The sequence below is a fragment of the Phaethon aethereus genome (genome assembly GCF_964289735.1).
Source record: "Phaethon aethereus genome assembly, chromosome: 5".
NCBI classification, from domain to species: Eukaryota; Metazoa; Chordata; class Aves; order Phaethontiformes; family Phaethontidae; genus Phaethon; species Phaethon aethereus.
In genome coordinates this window covers 61,327,958-61,343,900 of record NC_138579.1, presented here as the reverse complement: position 1 = coordinate 61,343,900, position 15,943 = coordinate 61,327,958, and the positions used below count along the sequence as shown (strand labels likewise).

The window sequence follows — 15,943 nt, the reverse complement described above, 5'->3', positions numbered from 1 at the left end:
CCCAGGATCCCAAGAACCTGTGTTTGCATTGGAACACTTCTTTTAGAAAGGTATCTAATACTAACATCAAGACTTCTAACAAATTATTAGTTTACTCTTCAACTTCTGCCAGTGCAGTTTTTGATGATTAACACTCATGTCAGGCAGTCTCTATCAGCTTCTTTATGGAAACATAACTGGTGCTTGATATCAAGTCTAAGGGAAGAATCAACTCCCGTTTCTCTGTTGTGTCTTTATTAAAGCTAAAGCCAAACAGATAACAGCTTATACTTGGTTATGATTAGAAAAAAGTACTCTTCATAGCCATGTAAAATGGCCAAAGAATCTTACGCTGTAATGAAGTCTTTGCAGATGGGGAGTTTTGACCTACAAAAGCACTGCTTTTATCTGAAAGGCTACAGGAATATTTCTGGAAAATAAGCGGAAAATAATTTTTTGTGTTGGACATTATGCAGCAAAATACATTCATCGTAAAATCAACTGAAAGGGACAGATTCTAAATCCTATTTAGCAATAAATCTATCCTTGCAACCTGGCAATCCTGTATTTAAACTACTAAAAAGAAAATGAAGCCATTCTTTTACTTTCTAATACTATGTAATAATAGAAACATTATAGGGAAAAACTGTGTTATACAGGTATGTTTTCCTGAATTGTGTACTTTGCAAAAAAGATCTCTTCCTCGAACAAAACCAAGTGAAAGCTGCAAAGTGTGCTTATGCGGAATGCTCAATAACACGGATTTAAGCAGAGTATCACATTATAGTAAGTCTGAAGGAATGAGTAGCCACTTCAGTTTGTACCCATAAAATTAAAGCCTACCAGCACTGGAAATATGAATTAATCAGGTTAAGTGCTTGAGAAAGTCTCTTCGTTTTAGCTGTGAAGCAAAGAAGAGTATTTAACTGTTTCTCTCCACACACATTTCTCATAATAAGCATGCAACCATCTTATCATGGATAGAAAATTCCCAGATTAGAAAAGTAGTATGTAAAAAACATTAAAATAGATACTCAGTGCTGAATCTTCCTATGATTGACTTCAAAGGCTGACTTGAATTAGTTACTAAATCTTTTTTTCATTCTTGCTTCACCTACTACAAACCAGTGTGAAGACAGTTATTACTGAGGCATGAACTCTCCCAGAATATACTCAAATATCTTCCTCCAAACCTTTTTCTTCATAATTTATATTACTTTTAAATCTACTATGAAAATAGTAGTGCAAGAATAATCAATTAAAAGTTCTTCAAATAAATGGTTTAGTTCCTTTTAGGATAAAGATGCAGAGGAATACCAATGAAGAATATGCTAGTTATGATGCTTTCTTTGTTAACACTCCTTTATGTCCCAAATCAATTCTTCACTCCACATTCCTGTATTTGGTAAACAAATTGTACAGTACTCTCAGTGTAGACTTCAAGTCACAATTTACAATATCTAGAAAAAAAGACAAGGGAAAAGAACATTAGTGACATCGTTAACTCAAAGCATTTTCAGACAAAGTACGCCCTTTGCTTGCTCAGATCCATATCCATGAACATTTGAATCACAAAGACAGTAAGAAAGAGTAGAAATATAAAGCAAGCAGTTTTTAAACTAGCAACTCAAAAATCGTTATTTCAACCACTTTTACTTAGGGATACAAATGGCTAATGGTGCTGATGTAGGAATGCAACCAAGGTTTAGATGCCCATGAGACAAACTGTGCCTATGATCATGTATATTTATATGACTGAATCTTCAGTCAGTTGTTGCCGAAAAGTAATGATTTTGAAAAAAAACATCAGGCAGGAACCAATGGAACTCTTCTCTTACATAAGAATTGCAGGACTTGGCCCATTCTGGGTTGCAACATCCTTTATTAGGCCTAATTTCAGCAAAATAGCTAGAGGCAGGTTTAAATTTTCTAAAGATCTAAAGAAGCTAGGTATACAAGTGCCCCTTGAAGACACTTCTGAAAGTACTTTGGGTTAGCTGATGTACATGGCTGAATCAGTCCTTAGAAATTCAACATCTAAAGTAAAGGATTTATATGAAACAAAAAGCTAATGAATACCTGCTGTTTCCAAGAGAAGTTGTTGAGAAAGTCAATATTATTTCACAAGAAATCTATAAAACAAACTGACAAGCACTACCGCAGCAGTCTACACTAGCACTTCAAGGAATACTCAATCTCAAATAGGGACTTAGAATTGCCCTCAGAAAGAATAGTATAGAATAGAATAGAGTAAGAATTGTCCTGTCTCTGTTGACTGTATAGGAACTCAGTCTCCTAACTTTGGTACTTGGAATTGGCCATTGAAGTGTAAAGCAGATGGTGTGCATACTCCCACAGTCTTCAAAACCTTCAAGTAAGCCTAGTAAATTGCGTATATAATCATCAGACAGTTTTGCGATTATATTTATCTACACTGATGTTTCTCACAGACTGTGAAGGGGTTATATTTTGAAGAATTAATCCAATCAAACCTATACATGGTGTCCCAAAGCATGTAAACTTTGAAGGGCTAAAGATATTAGCTACATGGCAAACGGACATCCATGGACAAAGGGTGAAAGCACTCAAACCTCGATTTTATGCTGAGCCTATGCATGGTCATGAAACCACGGCCACATGGTTTTGTGGCTCTTAATAAATCGGATCAAAAACGCTTGGTATAAAATGCAGAGAAAATGCCAAAAGCTAAATACAGGAAGGGCACGTTGCTCCCACAACGTCATGTTATACTCTGCAATACCGTTTGCATATAACTCAGGAAGTTTCCTCTTTCAGGCCAGCAGCAAGCTGCATAACACCTTCATTTCCTAATACAGAACTTCAAATGAATAAAGAGGTAAACTTGACAGGCCTTTGCAAAATTACCAGAAGACTCCACCACCACAACAGAATTCCACAGAAAGGTCCAAACTAAAAAGAAGCACGCTCTCAGAGAAAGATGAGTTATTTCCATTGCTACATGTGTTTGACCAACATATGTAACATTTTACTGGTTGCAATTTTCAAAAAGAGAAACTTGAGTTTGGCTTTGATGTACGCATTTCAAGAAGTAATCTGAAAAAGCTCAAACTGCAAATGAATTTGTTATAGACTCAGTAGGTTAATGTTCCAGCCATTTTTGAAGTAAAAGGTCACAGAAAGCTTTTTAATACCTTTCCAATTATATTGCAAACAACCCAAATAAACTGTTGACCCCATAAAAATCATTGGTTTTCATACTTATTTATTTAACCGCATTCTTTTTTCCCCTAAATATGTTTTTCATATTCTAAAGCACTTTTCAGCATATTTTTTCCTCAAGAACCTCAAAGAAACAGTGTAGGAATTTAAAGAGTATTTAGTATACACATTTAGGGTAAGATCCTTTTCAATACTCTTTTGCTCACTGGAAATTTTAAGTACGGGCATTGTGCCCAATGTAACAACACATAAAACAGATGTGTTTTTCCATTCACATTGGGCAGGAAGTTTCATATTAAGCATTTCAGTAATTGCACAAGAAATGTCTTATATATGCTGAAATATCCTTATGGCTTGATTTATACTGGAAAAATTAGCTGTCCCCTAGAGCAATAAATACCTGAAAAATTAAATGCCATAAGAATTTTAAACCTCCATGGGGAGTAAGGGATCACAGATACCCTCTGTTTTACTTGGATCCCTAGATTTCACTATTTCCCCCTCCTCTCTTTGACTATTTCAAACATAAAAGTTTGTGATACAGCCACCACTGGCTTAGTTAAGCATGATTGTGGATAGGGGTTCAAGCAACCAAAAGAAGTGGAAAAAATAGGCTGGCTAGGTCCAGATTAAATGCGTAGGCAGCACAGGCTCAATCCTGAGACACATTTTCATGTATGTGTGTGTATGTCTCCTGCTGTTATGATCTGGAAGTTGTGAGGGATGGAAAATAAGCAGAATGGAGCAGAACTTGATTCAGTGATGTGTGCCTGAATCTCCAGAGATTCCCTTACTATTAGAAGTAAAACTCTGAGCATTAGCTTATATTAACTCCTCAGGGAACGACAATCCAATATTACGGCAGGAAAAGACTGTGTGCACCATTGAATGTGAATCTGTAATGGCTCTTGAAAACACATACGTATTGATTACTTTGGTAGGTGACTGGCAGAAGCCCCACTATCACTCCTGTTGGGAACAGTGGAGCAGAAGCTGCATGTCCAGCTCCTGCATGGTAAGAAGTGGTAACTTCTCACGGGAGGAACCACAAGACTACCTTGTAACATGGTGAATCAAGGGCTCTATATCCAGCCCGAAAAGCTGGATTTAAACCCCGTATTTATATGCACAAAGAGGAGTGGAACCCTGGTCCTGCTAAAGTCATCTTCCCTGAAGACACATTTTACTTTCAGTCTCTAGCTCTAAATCTAATTTAAATATGCATGATTAGGTCCTGCATTCAAAGGCAGTTATATGAACATTTGAAATTCTTCTTCCACAACATCTACCTCTTTTGTGAAAATCTTGTAAATTACACTGGAATACTTGAGGTTTAGTACGAAGACGTGCGATGGGGGAAAATGGAGCAATCGGAGCAATTCATATCTGCCAGTGACACCATTCACAGTTGTATTCTTTTTCTTTCAGTAAATATCTGAGTATTACTGCATATGTTTGGTCATGCAAATCTTACCCTGGCGGTTCAAGAAAGGAAACCTTGCAACATTTGAAAAAGCATATCTAGGATCCATTTAAAATACAGAGTTACCCAAGCACTTCAAAATGTATCCTGCCTTTCACTCTTGGATTAACATCTTAACCTTCATTTAGCTATACCATAATTCAATGAGATAAAATCTGGCTCCAATGCAAATTTTTAAGGAGATACAAAAAAAGGTAGAATAGATACCTTCTGGTCTTGGCTTTGGTTTTTCCAATCCACCATCTTGCATTAGCTCAAATGCAAAGGATACATTGAGAACCTAGTAATATAATAAAGGTAGTCATTATTGTGAACTACATACAGTATAGTACAAATGGTCAAACTAAGATGTATTTAAAGCTGCAGACCCAGATGCTCAGAAGGTAAAAGTAGTCTGGACTCTATATATCAATGGAAGATCGGGTCCATGGAATCCAGAAAACCCATTGTTTTACTTTTTTTGGTTTTACTTTTTCTGTGTGGTGATGGTGGTTTTAGGCATATAAAAGTAATTGAAAAATAACATGTGAACAAATATTACCCATAGAAAAATTACTTACCAGTAAGAATAGCCCACCTCCCGCAAGTTTAAAAATTGGAACATGATGGCCCATGAAATGCTCTTGTCTCAAATAGACAGCTGAATTTCCTGGATACCAACAGACACTAGCGTAATGGTTGGTCTTAAAATGATACATAGCACATATATACCTTGAAACCTTTCGAATGTTAAATTCTTGGATTTTACACACAAAAAGCAGTTCTGTCATCAATACATGTGTATAATTCTTTATGCACTTAATGAACAGTAAGTCAATGACAGCATCACATAATGGCTGCCAAAATCAGTTAATACTTGCTAACCACCTCATCATTAAATATAATTTTCCCTTTTATTTCGAATAAGCATTAATACTGAGATCTTAAAAATGCTTGGAAATGGTTACCAATACAGTCCTTTCTTAATTTCAGCTATTTACATCAAACATGCAGCAAAGTCTGTGTCATCTTTGCACTACTAGGCATGTTATACATTTATTTGTTTTTAAACAGAAAAATGAAATCTAATTACCTTTTGTTCAAAACTATCAGGAGTCAAGAAAAAGCTGTGCAGAGGAACAAAATAGCCTTCTAGGAGACCCATTAGCAGGACTAAGTACACACCATCTGCAAACTGTAAAAAAGACATTTCTCAGTATTCTCTGAAGAATAACTCATTGCTTTGCTTAATGAACAAGCTATATATTGTCTAATGCAGAACTGTCAACAAACTACTAATACAAATATTTTTAATTGCAACTAAAAGATCTCACCTCACTTCTGATTCCTTTTATTTAGTTAGTACATCCTGTTATGTCTTCTCCAAAACTGACCTAATGCTAAAATACACACGCAGAATAAAGTTCTGGAAAGAGAGGTGGTCAGTGGCTTTGATCTATGCCTTTGCTTTCTATTCTACAAGTTGCAGGGAATCAGAACAGCTACCTTTCAAGCTCTCAAATGGCATGCATTCCCTGAGCAGAGAAAAACAGAATGAAGGTGCAATCTCATGAGTGCACTGAAATTCCTCCTATTATGGAGGAAATCAAGGAACAAAGAATCAGCTTTATCCATGTTCTGCAAGTCTGTGTCAATCTAAGTTTAAGTATATGTAATTACAGATGGAAGATATCTCATTGCTATGATACATGTTCATTTTTATCTATAAAAATAGCAACGTCCATAAGATTTTGTTAAAGGTCTCTCACTCCTACCCCTGTGGGATTAGGTCTATCAGTGCACTGAGATATCCTCACAATCAAACTGAGTTATCTGAAGCAACCTATCACCTTCCTAAGGTAGACAATTTTCTTTCAAGTGATAGAAATACAATCTCTCATCTTAGGAGATACTGTTTCAGATAAATGCTTAAGGGGTTTCTAGGTACATTTGAATAATATGTTTTTTCCAAAAGTAAACAATGTAATAAGCAGGCATAGAAAACACCTTTCTGAAAGCTCTTATACATTATTTCCACCTAAATCTTAATTTTACCTTTAAAAAATCTCTATCAGACTGATAGCTATTCAAAGAAATTAGAGATCCTTAATAACATGAATCAAGACATAAAACAAAGCCTGTCCCGAAGACATCTGGGGGTTTTTTGATAGAACAGATACCACCCTTCATGCCTGCCTTTGTAATTTTCTGATGATAACTGCTGCAATTGTTTACATGGGGAGGCATTAATACAGCAGGATTGAGCTTTTCTTTTAGCTTCTTTCCAGCCAATTTAGCAGCTGAGAACAAGACAACCATGTACCACATTATTTCTGTGGTGCAACCAAGCCTGCAGCCTAACTGTACAGCTGCCGATACACTTGAGTAGCCTTACTCTCAAATATATATATATTTTAGAGAGAGAGAGAGAGATAGTCAAATATATCTCACTGAATAGAGTCATTGTAATCCCATGCAATTGCATGCTTGTGTAAAGGTAGACAGGAAACAACTGTTCAGCTTGACTTTGGATTAAACCAAGAGGACACAGCTTTTCCTGAACAAAACAAGCACAGGTTCTGCTTACAGCACTTGACAGTGCCCCAGAGGTGGCATCTGCTAATTAATTTTTATGCTAATGGAAGTACAAAACTGTTTTTGAGAAATTTAGCTGCCCTCGTGATTTCTCTGCTTAATTGGCAAGGATCTTAGAATCAGAGAATCATTTAGGTTGGAAAAGAACTGTAAGATCATGAAGTCCAACTGTTAACTTAGCAGTGCCAAGTCCACCACTAAACCATGTCCCTAAGTGCCACATCTACATGTCTTTTAAACACCTCCAGTGATGGTAACTCCACCACTTCACTGAGTAGCCTATTCCAATGCTTGACAACCCTTTTGGTGAAGAAATTTTTCCTAATATCCAACCTAAACCTCCCCTAGTGCAACTTGAGGCCATTTCTTCTTGTCCTATCGCTTGTTACTTAGGAGAAGAGACTGACAACCTCCATGCTACAACCTCCTTTCAGGTAATTGTAGAGAGCGATAAGGTCTCCTCTCAGCCTCCTTTTCTCCGGACTAAACAATCCCAGTTCCCTCAGCCGCTCCTCATAAGACTTGCGCTCCAGACCCCTCACCAGCTTTGTTGCTCTTTCTCTGGACACGCTCCAGCACCTCAGCATCCTTCTTGTAGTGAGGGGCCCAAAACTGAATACGGTATTCAAGGTGTGGCCTCACCAGTGCCAAGGACAGGGGCACAATCACTTCCCTACTCCTGCTGGCCACACTATTGCTGATACAGGCCAGGACGCTGTTGGCCTTCTTGGCCACCTGGGCACACTGCCGGCTCATGTTCAGCTGGCTGTCAACCAGCACCCCCAGGTTCTTTTCCGCCGGGCAGCTCTCCAGCCACTCCTCCCCAAGTGTGTAGCGTTGCATGGGGTTGTTGTGACCCAAGTGTAGGACCCAGCACTTGCCCTTATTAAACCTCATACAACTGACCTCAGCCCATCAATCCAGCCTGTCCAGACCCCTCTGCAGAGCCTTCCTGCCCTCAAGCAGATCAAGACTCCTGCCCAACTTGGTGTCATCTGCCAACTTATTGAGGGTGCACTCCATACCCTCATCCAGAGCATTGATAAAGATATTAAACAGAACTGGCCTCAGTACTGAGCCCTGGGGAACACCACTTGTGAGCAGCCACCAACCAGGTTTAACTTCATTTACCACGACTGTATGGGCCCAGCCATCCAGACAGTTTTTTACTCAGTGAAGAGTATACCTGTCCAAGCCATGAGCAGACAGTTTCTCCAGGAGCATTCTGTGGGAAATGGTGTCAGAGGCTTTACTAAAGTCTAGGTAGACAACATCCACAGCCTTTCCTTCACCCACTAAGCGGGTCACCTTGTCATAGAAGGAGATCAGGTCGGTCAAGCAGGACTTGCCTTTCATAAAGCTATGCTGACTGGGCCTGATCACCTGGTTGCCCTGTACATGCTGCATGATGCCACTCAAGACGATCTGCTCCATAACTTTCCCCAGCACTGAGGTCAGACTGACAGGCCTGTACTACCCCAGATCCTCCTTCCAGCCCTTCCTGTAGATGGGTGTCACATTTGCTAACCTCCAGTCAACTGAGACCTTCCCAGTTAGCCAGGACAGCTGATAAATGATGGAGAGTAGCTTGGTGAGCACTTCTGCCAGCTCTCTCAGCCCCATAGACTTGTGTATGTCTAAGCAGTGTAGCAGTTCATTCACCATTTCCCGTTGGATTATGGGGGCTTCATTCTGCTCCCGTCCTTGTCTTCCAGCTCAAGGGGCTGGGTACCTGGAGGATAACTGGTCTTGCTATTAAAGACTGAGGCAAAGAAAACATTAATAACCTCAGCCTTTTCCTCATCCTTTGTCACTATGTTTCCCCTCACATGCAATAAAGGATGGAGATTCTCCTTAGCCATCCTTTTGTTGGTAATGTATTTATAGAAACATTTTTTATTGTCTTCTACGGCAGTAGACAGATTAACTTCTAGGTGGGCTTTGGCCCTCCTAATTTTCCCCCTGCATAACCTCACGACATCCTTGTAGTCCTTCTGAGTTGCCTGCCCCTTCTTCCCAAGGTCATAAACTCTCATTTTTTTCCCCAAGTTCTAGCCAAAGCTCTCTGTTCAGCCAGGCTGGCAGTCTTTGCCCCCAGCTTGTCTTTTGGCCTGCTCCTGCGCCTTTAAGATTTCCTTCTTGAAGAATGTCCAGCCTTCCTGGACTCCTTTGCCTTTCAGGACTGCCTCCCAAAGGACTCTATCAACCAGGCTCCTAAAAAGGCCAAAGTCTGCCCTCTGGAAGTCCAAGGTGGCAGTCCTGCTGACCCCTCTCCTTACTTCTCCGAGAATCAAAAGCTCTGTAATTTCGTGATCGCTATGCCCAAGACAGCCTCCAACCATCACAGCACCAAGTCCTTCTCTGTTCACAAACAACAGGTCCAGCAGGGCACCTTCCTTAGTTGGTTCATTCACCAGCTATATCAGGAAGTTATTTGCCACACACTTCAGGAACCTCCTATACTGTTTCCTCTCCACTGTACTGTATTTCCAGCAGAGAACTGCTAAGTTGAAGTCCCCCACAAGAAAAAGGGCTAGCAATTGTGAGACTTCTCCCAGCTCCTTATAGAATATTTCATCTGCCTCTTCATCCTGGTTGGGTGGTCTATAACAGACTCCCACCACAATATCTGCCTTGTTGGCCTTCCCCCTGATTCTTATCCATAAGCACTCAACCCTATCATCACCATTATTAAGCTCTAGACAATCAAAACACTCCCTAACATACAGGGCTACTCCACCACCTCTCCCTCCTTGCCTACCCTTTCTGAAGCGTTTATAGTCACCCATTGCAGCACTCCAGTTGTGCAAGTCATTCCACCATGTTTCCATGATGGCAACTATATCGTCTTCCTCCTGCACAATGGCTCCCAGCTTCTCCTGTTTGCTGCCCATGCTGCATGCATTGGTGTAGATGCACTTCAGTTGAGCTATTGGTCCCGCCACCTTTTGTCAGGGAGAAGCCCTAATTCCTACGTGACAATTCTCCGGTGCTTCCATGGTTTCTAACACATCGATAACCCTTGCATCTTTGCTGCCGCATGGATCTCCATCCCCCTACCTCAAGTATGATGGCAGACCAAAGGACCCTGCTAGCACATTGTCTCTCAAACACTGGCATGCCACCCCCAGGCGTATCTTTACCAAGCCCGGTTTTATCCCTTTCCCCCTTCAAATACAGCTTGATATCTAGAACTGAAGAGTTTCCCACTGAAATAATGTCTTAGAGCTCAATCAATAATAATTCAATGAAATTTCTGGATGAAGTTGGGGGCATAGTGAATAACACAGTGCAGCTATCCCTCCCCTTTAAGAAAGGCTGTAAAATCCTACCTGGGTCTCCAGTTCAGTGACCTCCAAATTCAATTTATTCAGATGCTTGTTCACAAAGGTGATGAGAGTCTGAAATATGAAAACAATGTAGTGAAGGCCTATTCAGTAGGGCAGTTGTTCAACGCATGCAGTATGAACTCCACTCCAAAAAGAATCTGCATGAGTAAAGACACTGCAACACAACTTTTAAGGTTTAAAATTGAAATATGACATTAATATTTTTTTTCCAAGAATGAAGAACAGAAATAAAATGAATGTGATGCATATAAATAAAAATACGCTGCTAAAACATTAAATAGTCTTAAAAAACCCCTTGTAGCAGTGTATAAGGAAGTGAGTAATTGGACTCCACTCATATCTGAAAGCAGCCAAAATACTCTAGGTCAGACCCCTTGGCGGTTGTAAACTGGATACCTCTTTGGCATCAGTACACTCAATCTACCAGTTGGGTTCTACTCAACACACACTTTGTGAGAACTTCGTTTTGATGGAAACTTTGATAACTACATGTTGTTCTGTGTTCCAAAGTTAAGTTCATGCTGCTAAATATTAATAAAAAGTAACATCATAATAAGGAATTTGTATATTTGTTTAAGCATAAAGCTTAATTGTATTTAACGTATGCAAACTATGCCAATTATATATTATATACATACACATACACTACATATGTACAAACAGACACACACAAGCATGCACATGCACACGTTATGTATTTTAAAAATAAAAACCTTCCAACCTTTTTCACTACATTGAGCTTGTCTGGAGCATGGTCAAATAGAGTATCAAATGCATCTCTCTCTGAAAAACATTCAGAGATATTAATATACTGAGCAGCAGTTGTCCAAATGCAGAATAAACGCTTAAAAAACGTACTTGTTTGAGACTGTGTAACAGTGAGCAAAAGGCTTCAATATAGCCTCTTTGTATTCCAAGTACCATGTATTTTTCATATGCTCTCTTGCTATAAGCTCTTAGTAACTTATTCTCTATTAATTTCAAAAAGCACCACTTTCAAGTAGGATTTGGATTACCTAATAACCCTTTTTCTCAAAAATTAACAAAGATGGTATCTTTACGCATAAAACCTTAAACAGCCAGGTACAGGGAGCTAAGTAACCAAATAATTTTGTGCAGAAGAACATGAGTTTACATGTAGAGTCACTACATCTACAGAGGAAGATTTTCCCCATGGGCCACTGACTGCATTGTGGTGTGCTATATTATTAACCACCTCAAGAAAGCTTATGACTACACAGTTGCAACACAATCCTTTGTATAGATGTTTTTAGGCCATTCTGATATGCAGTTTAGGACATTATCAGCAGGAGAGGCAAACTAGGCTAGCATTACTGGAGTGCTACTCTAGTCACCTTCTGAAGAAAGCAGAAAAAAAAATAATTTAAAAAGCACCAGAGCCTTTTCTGAGCAATTTCCATTTTAAGAACCACCTGAATGATAGTGAATGACTCCACAAAAAGCTACATTCATATTCCTCAATAAAAAAAATGCTAGAGTAGATCGAACGGCATTTGTGGAAGGCAGACTTTATAGAAAGACTGCTCAGGGATATCATGGGGAAAAGAGGTCATGCATGTAGCTTTTTTAAATCAGCTGTAAGGCAGTCATTGAAATAATACAAGAAGCAAATGCTAAATTCTTGGTGGGACTCCACCTAAGCTCCTCAGATGAGTGTTTTCTGTTGGCCAGGCATTTGGCCAATCTCAATACTAGCAGTAAGACATAGTAGGCACAGGAATTTGCATGGTGTTTAGGCCTGCTGACTAATGACACAAAGTCATTAAAGTGTAAGTAGGTAACGTATGCAAGAATGCCAACATGTTCACCATCTCATTTATGATAAGACATCATTTCATATTATGCTGGGAACTTATGACCATTAATACTGTTACAGTAATGTTCTAGAGGTTAAACCACAAAGCACCTGCAAATTAACATGTGCTGAAAAGCAATGAAATGTGTTTTAAAGATGGTCAGACTGATTTTAATGCTTTTTCCCTTTTGTTAACTGCCACAATAGCCTGTGGTGCAGATATTTATGTATTTGCCAGGGCAAGTAGAAATCCTCTACTTCCTTGCAGTTTGATCAAAGTGATCACCCATTACAGAACTAATGTATACTTTGGCTGCCTCAAGAAAAAGACAATAATCAAATGAACTTACCATGCCTTCCTGATAATGCCCTATAAAAAAACAAACAAACAAAAAACAAACAAACAACAACAAAAAAACAAACAACAAAAAGAACAAAACAGAGTTATGTATAATTCACTTGCACACGTTGGGCTGCAAAAGAAAACAGCATACGTGGCCAGATCTTCAGCTTGGTGAAAACTGGAGTAGATGCACGGAATTAAGAAAACCTTCATCAAGTTAGTCCAACTGAGAATCTGGATTAGTCTGGAGTCCATCAGTGTAATATCTCCTGGCTTTACTAAAGTCTCATGGGAGGTCAGATCTCAGATTTCCTACTATTGAACCAAATGAACACACCTTGCCTGAGTGAAGAAGGATTTTTCATTTTGTGAAAACTTTTCCATTTAAGATGCATTTATCACCCCAACTACAATACAATTCCAGCCAAAATAATGCTTGGACTGTGTTCTTAAGGACTGCAGCATTTTGCTCCAGTTGATCTGTCATACAACTATTACACATAAACAAATCCATAAAGATTAATACTAAGTCAATACTCTGGCTTCTCTCCATTCTATTATAAACTAGGATATCCTAGTATTGCTTTCCGTTGGTTTGGAATAACTTTTCTGTTATAATTTGTTCAGTGAGAAGACACGTACAGGGCTGGCTACCATCACTTTACATCCCCCAAGTCCAAACACCTAGAAATAGTCATATCACACTCCTTTTTGAAAGAATCTAGTTATCTATCAAATAAATACCAACATAAAAGAATGAGGCATATCTTTCTTGGTTTTTTGAAGGACCTTTGAATAAAATAGTAAGAAATATAATAATACAGAAATAAATTAATAGTAGATAAATATAAAATAGAGATTTTGTATATCTTCACTCTGTCTTCTCTTTTATCCTGGTCTCCTGCTTGTAGTTCGCCAGCTCTGCATTTCCTCACCCTTTTGTATTTTTAGATGCACATTTGCAGCTCTTGAAGAGGCTAAAATACATCACTGGCTGCTGCATCATCTTCCCTGGAACCCCAATACCAAAATCTAAATATCAGCAAATGTTTGAATTTCTGAGACGCATCTGTGTTCAATTACTGAACTGCTGGCAAAAGTGGTGTTGACATACTCAGTGTTACCAGTTATTTCCTCTTGGATTTGTCGAGACTGGAGGATTCCTTCTCGTTTCTGGAAAAAATAAAAAAGTGACATTTTTCTCAGTTAAGTTTAATGCTTAGGGTAAAGTAAAAATTTGTGACCCACAAACGTAATTAGACAAGAAACCTGCAAAACAAGAACTTTTTTTAAACAAACTTACAGTAATAAATTATTTCACCTTGCAAATATTTCAGAAAACTCTTTTGTACATTAACAAGAAACTTGAGGCTCCACCTGTAGAAGGAAGTATTTATTTTCCTTTCTCCATTGTTCTTAATCCACTTTTCTTTTAAAGGCCCCAATTCAGCAAGACATTTGAAACACCTAAACACATATGTAAGTATTTTAGTAGAGATATGTCTAGGTGAGTTGAATTAAACCTTGTATTTCAATGAACAGCTTGGCAGATGGTGCCCATGCTTCTCTTTTGCAAAAAAACTTGCTCCCAGGCTATCTGTTCTCTCTGCCCAGTTCATACACTCTCTTTTTTGCCTCAGTGTTTTCCTTTTCTGACTTCTCTCCACACAAAGAGTTCTATTTGCTTGTGAGGGAAAACCAAAATGGAGGATAATCCATTCACAGCCTGCTCCAGACCCTAGTCATCCTGGTGTTAACATATGCATTGACTCCAGTGTTCTTCAGATGTAAGAAGCCCTTTGTACACGGTGGTGAGCGGTCTGTGTCTAAAGCAGTACACAAAATGGCAGAAGCCAACTCAAATGGTTGCTATTTGAGCCAGTTGGAAAATGAAAGAGTTTAAAAATTTGACATTGTTTCCAGGATGCTGATCACAGTCATCTGGTGGCCGTGTAAATACCGCACATATGTTTTGTCTCTCTTGGTGTTCTCTCTGCTAATTCTATTCACTGGAATTAGTAAAATTTTGCAATACAGAAAGAAAAGTCAGGCAAATGCTGACAACTGCATGTAAAGTCTAGACATTAGGCAATTATTCAATGATTCTTCACTCCTTGTCATATAAGGAAATGAGAAAAATAAATTTATGCTGGTCCTTGACTTGCCTTCTACATGGGAAAGAGAAAAGGAGAATAACCTTTTGGAAAAGTCCTTCATGGCATGTGAACTGGTGCTGCTTGTCTTCCATGCCTTGGAGAAGACAGGATATCCCCAGCTGATGCAGTCCGTGGTGTATGATGTACTGAGGATTTGGTCAGGCTTGCGTCTATTACTTCTATACTGCGTTACTAAAATATATGAGGATCAAGCTTACTTTCATCAAGAAAGCCACACATGGCACCCTCTGGGTCACTCCGGACTGGAACTTGGAATAACCTGAACCGTCCTTTTAGCTAGATGATAGTTTCAAGGGTTTTCCGTTATATTTTTTAAAGCCCTGTTACTAAGTATCTTACACGGTTAAAAATGCATTCAGGGAGGAGCTTTGAACATTAAAAAGACAGAGTGGAGTCCAGTGTGTTACATACTGAAAGAGAGGGAACAGAACAGCTGCCAAGACACCTTCTGTCACAGACCTTGAAAGCTGTAAGAAAAACTACATCATTAAGGGCTATCTTTATTTCCAGCTTGTGCAGACAGCGATAAGTACTTGCACTTGAAGCTACAATCTAGTTCATGCTAGCTCAAGCTAGAATTCCACTCTTGTTTGGGATTTTTGTTTATTTTTTCCCTTTGCTGCAGGGTGAAAGGAAACTTTTATTTCCTTCTGATGATGACCGTGACGTGCCAATGATGCCTTCTGGAGCAAAAGCCCTATCACTCTTGTCTCCTAGAGGAGTTGATCATCATAGCAATGGTAACTGCACTTCTCAGTGCCCAACCCGGTGACATGGGAGAAGAAAAAGGCTTCTAATACTCTACCTTCCCTCTGCAAACATGCAAGAATAGCCTAAAACATACTCCAGTACCAATATAAAACATATTTTCCTTTCTGATAAACTATAGTTAATGTCAATAGGAATTCTGCACCTTAATCCTATGGTTGCCCAAAAAAAAACCAAACAAAAAAAAGACATCAAGCCCTAGTTTTGTGCCTGGCATCTGATCATTACCATTCATGGAATTTCCACACTGCC

At 39.0% G+C, this 15,943-nt stretch overlaps 1 protein-coding gene across 1 annotated transcript in view; it reads right to left on the bottom strand.

The window, feature by feature from the left end:
- Positions 1 to 1,362: 1,362 nt before the first annotated feature.
- Positions 1,363 to 15,943, bottom strand: part of PARVA (parvin alpha) — a gene marked incomplete at both ends in the record, with an annotated part of 67,501 nt that continues 52,920 nt past the window's right edge. Inside the window, 7 exons of the mRNA XM_082000016.1 lie at positions 1,363 to 1,439; positions 4,871 to 4,943; positions 5,736 to 5,837; positions 10,570 to 10,638; positions 11,309 to 11,370; positions 12,754 to 12,773; positions 13,861 to 13,919. Coding sequence (XP_081856142.1) covers positions 1,363 to 1,439; positions 4,871 to 4,943; positions 5,736 to 5,837; positions 10,570 to 10,638; positions 11,309 to 11,370; positions 12,754 to 12,773; positions 13,861 to 13,919 — 462 coding nt within the window. The remainder of the gene's footprint in view (positions 1,440 to 4,870; positions 4,944 to 5,735; positions 5,838 to 10,569; positions 10,639 to 11,308; positions 11,371 to 12,753; positions 12,774 to 13,860; positions 13,920 to 15,943) is intronic.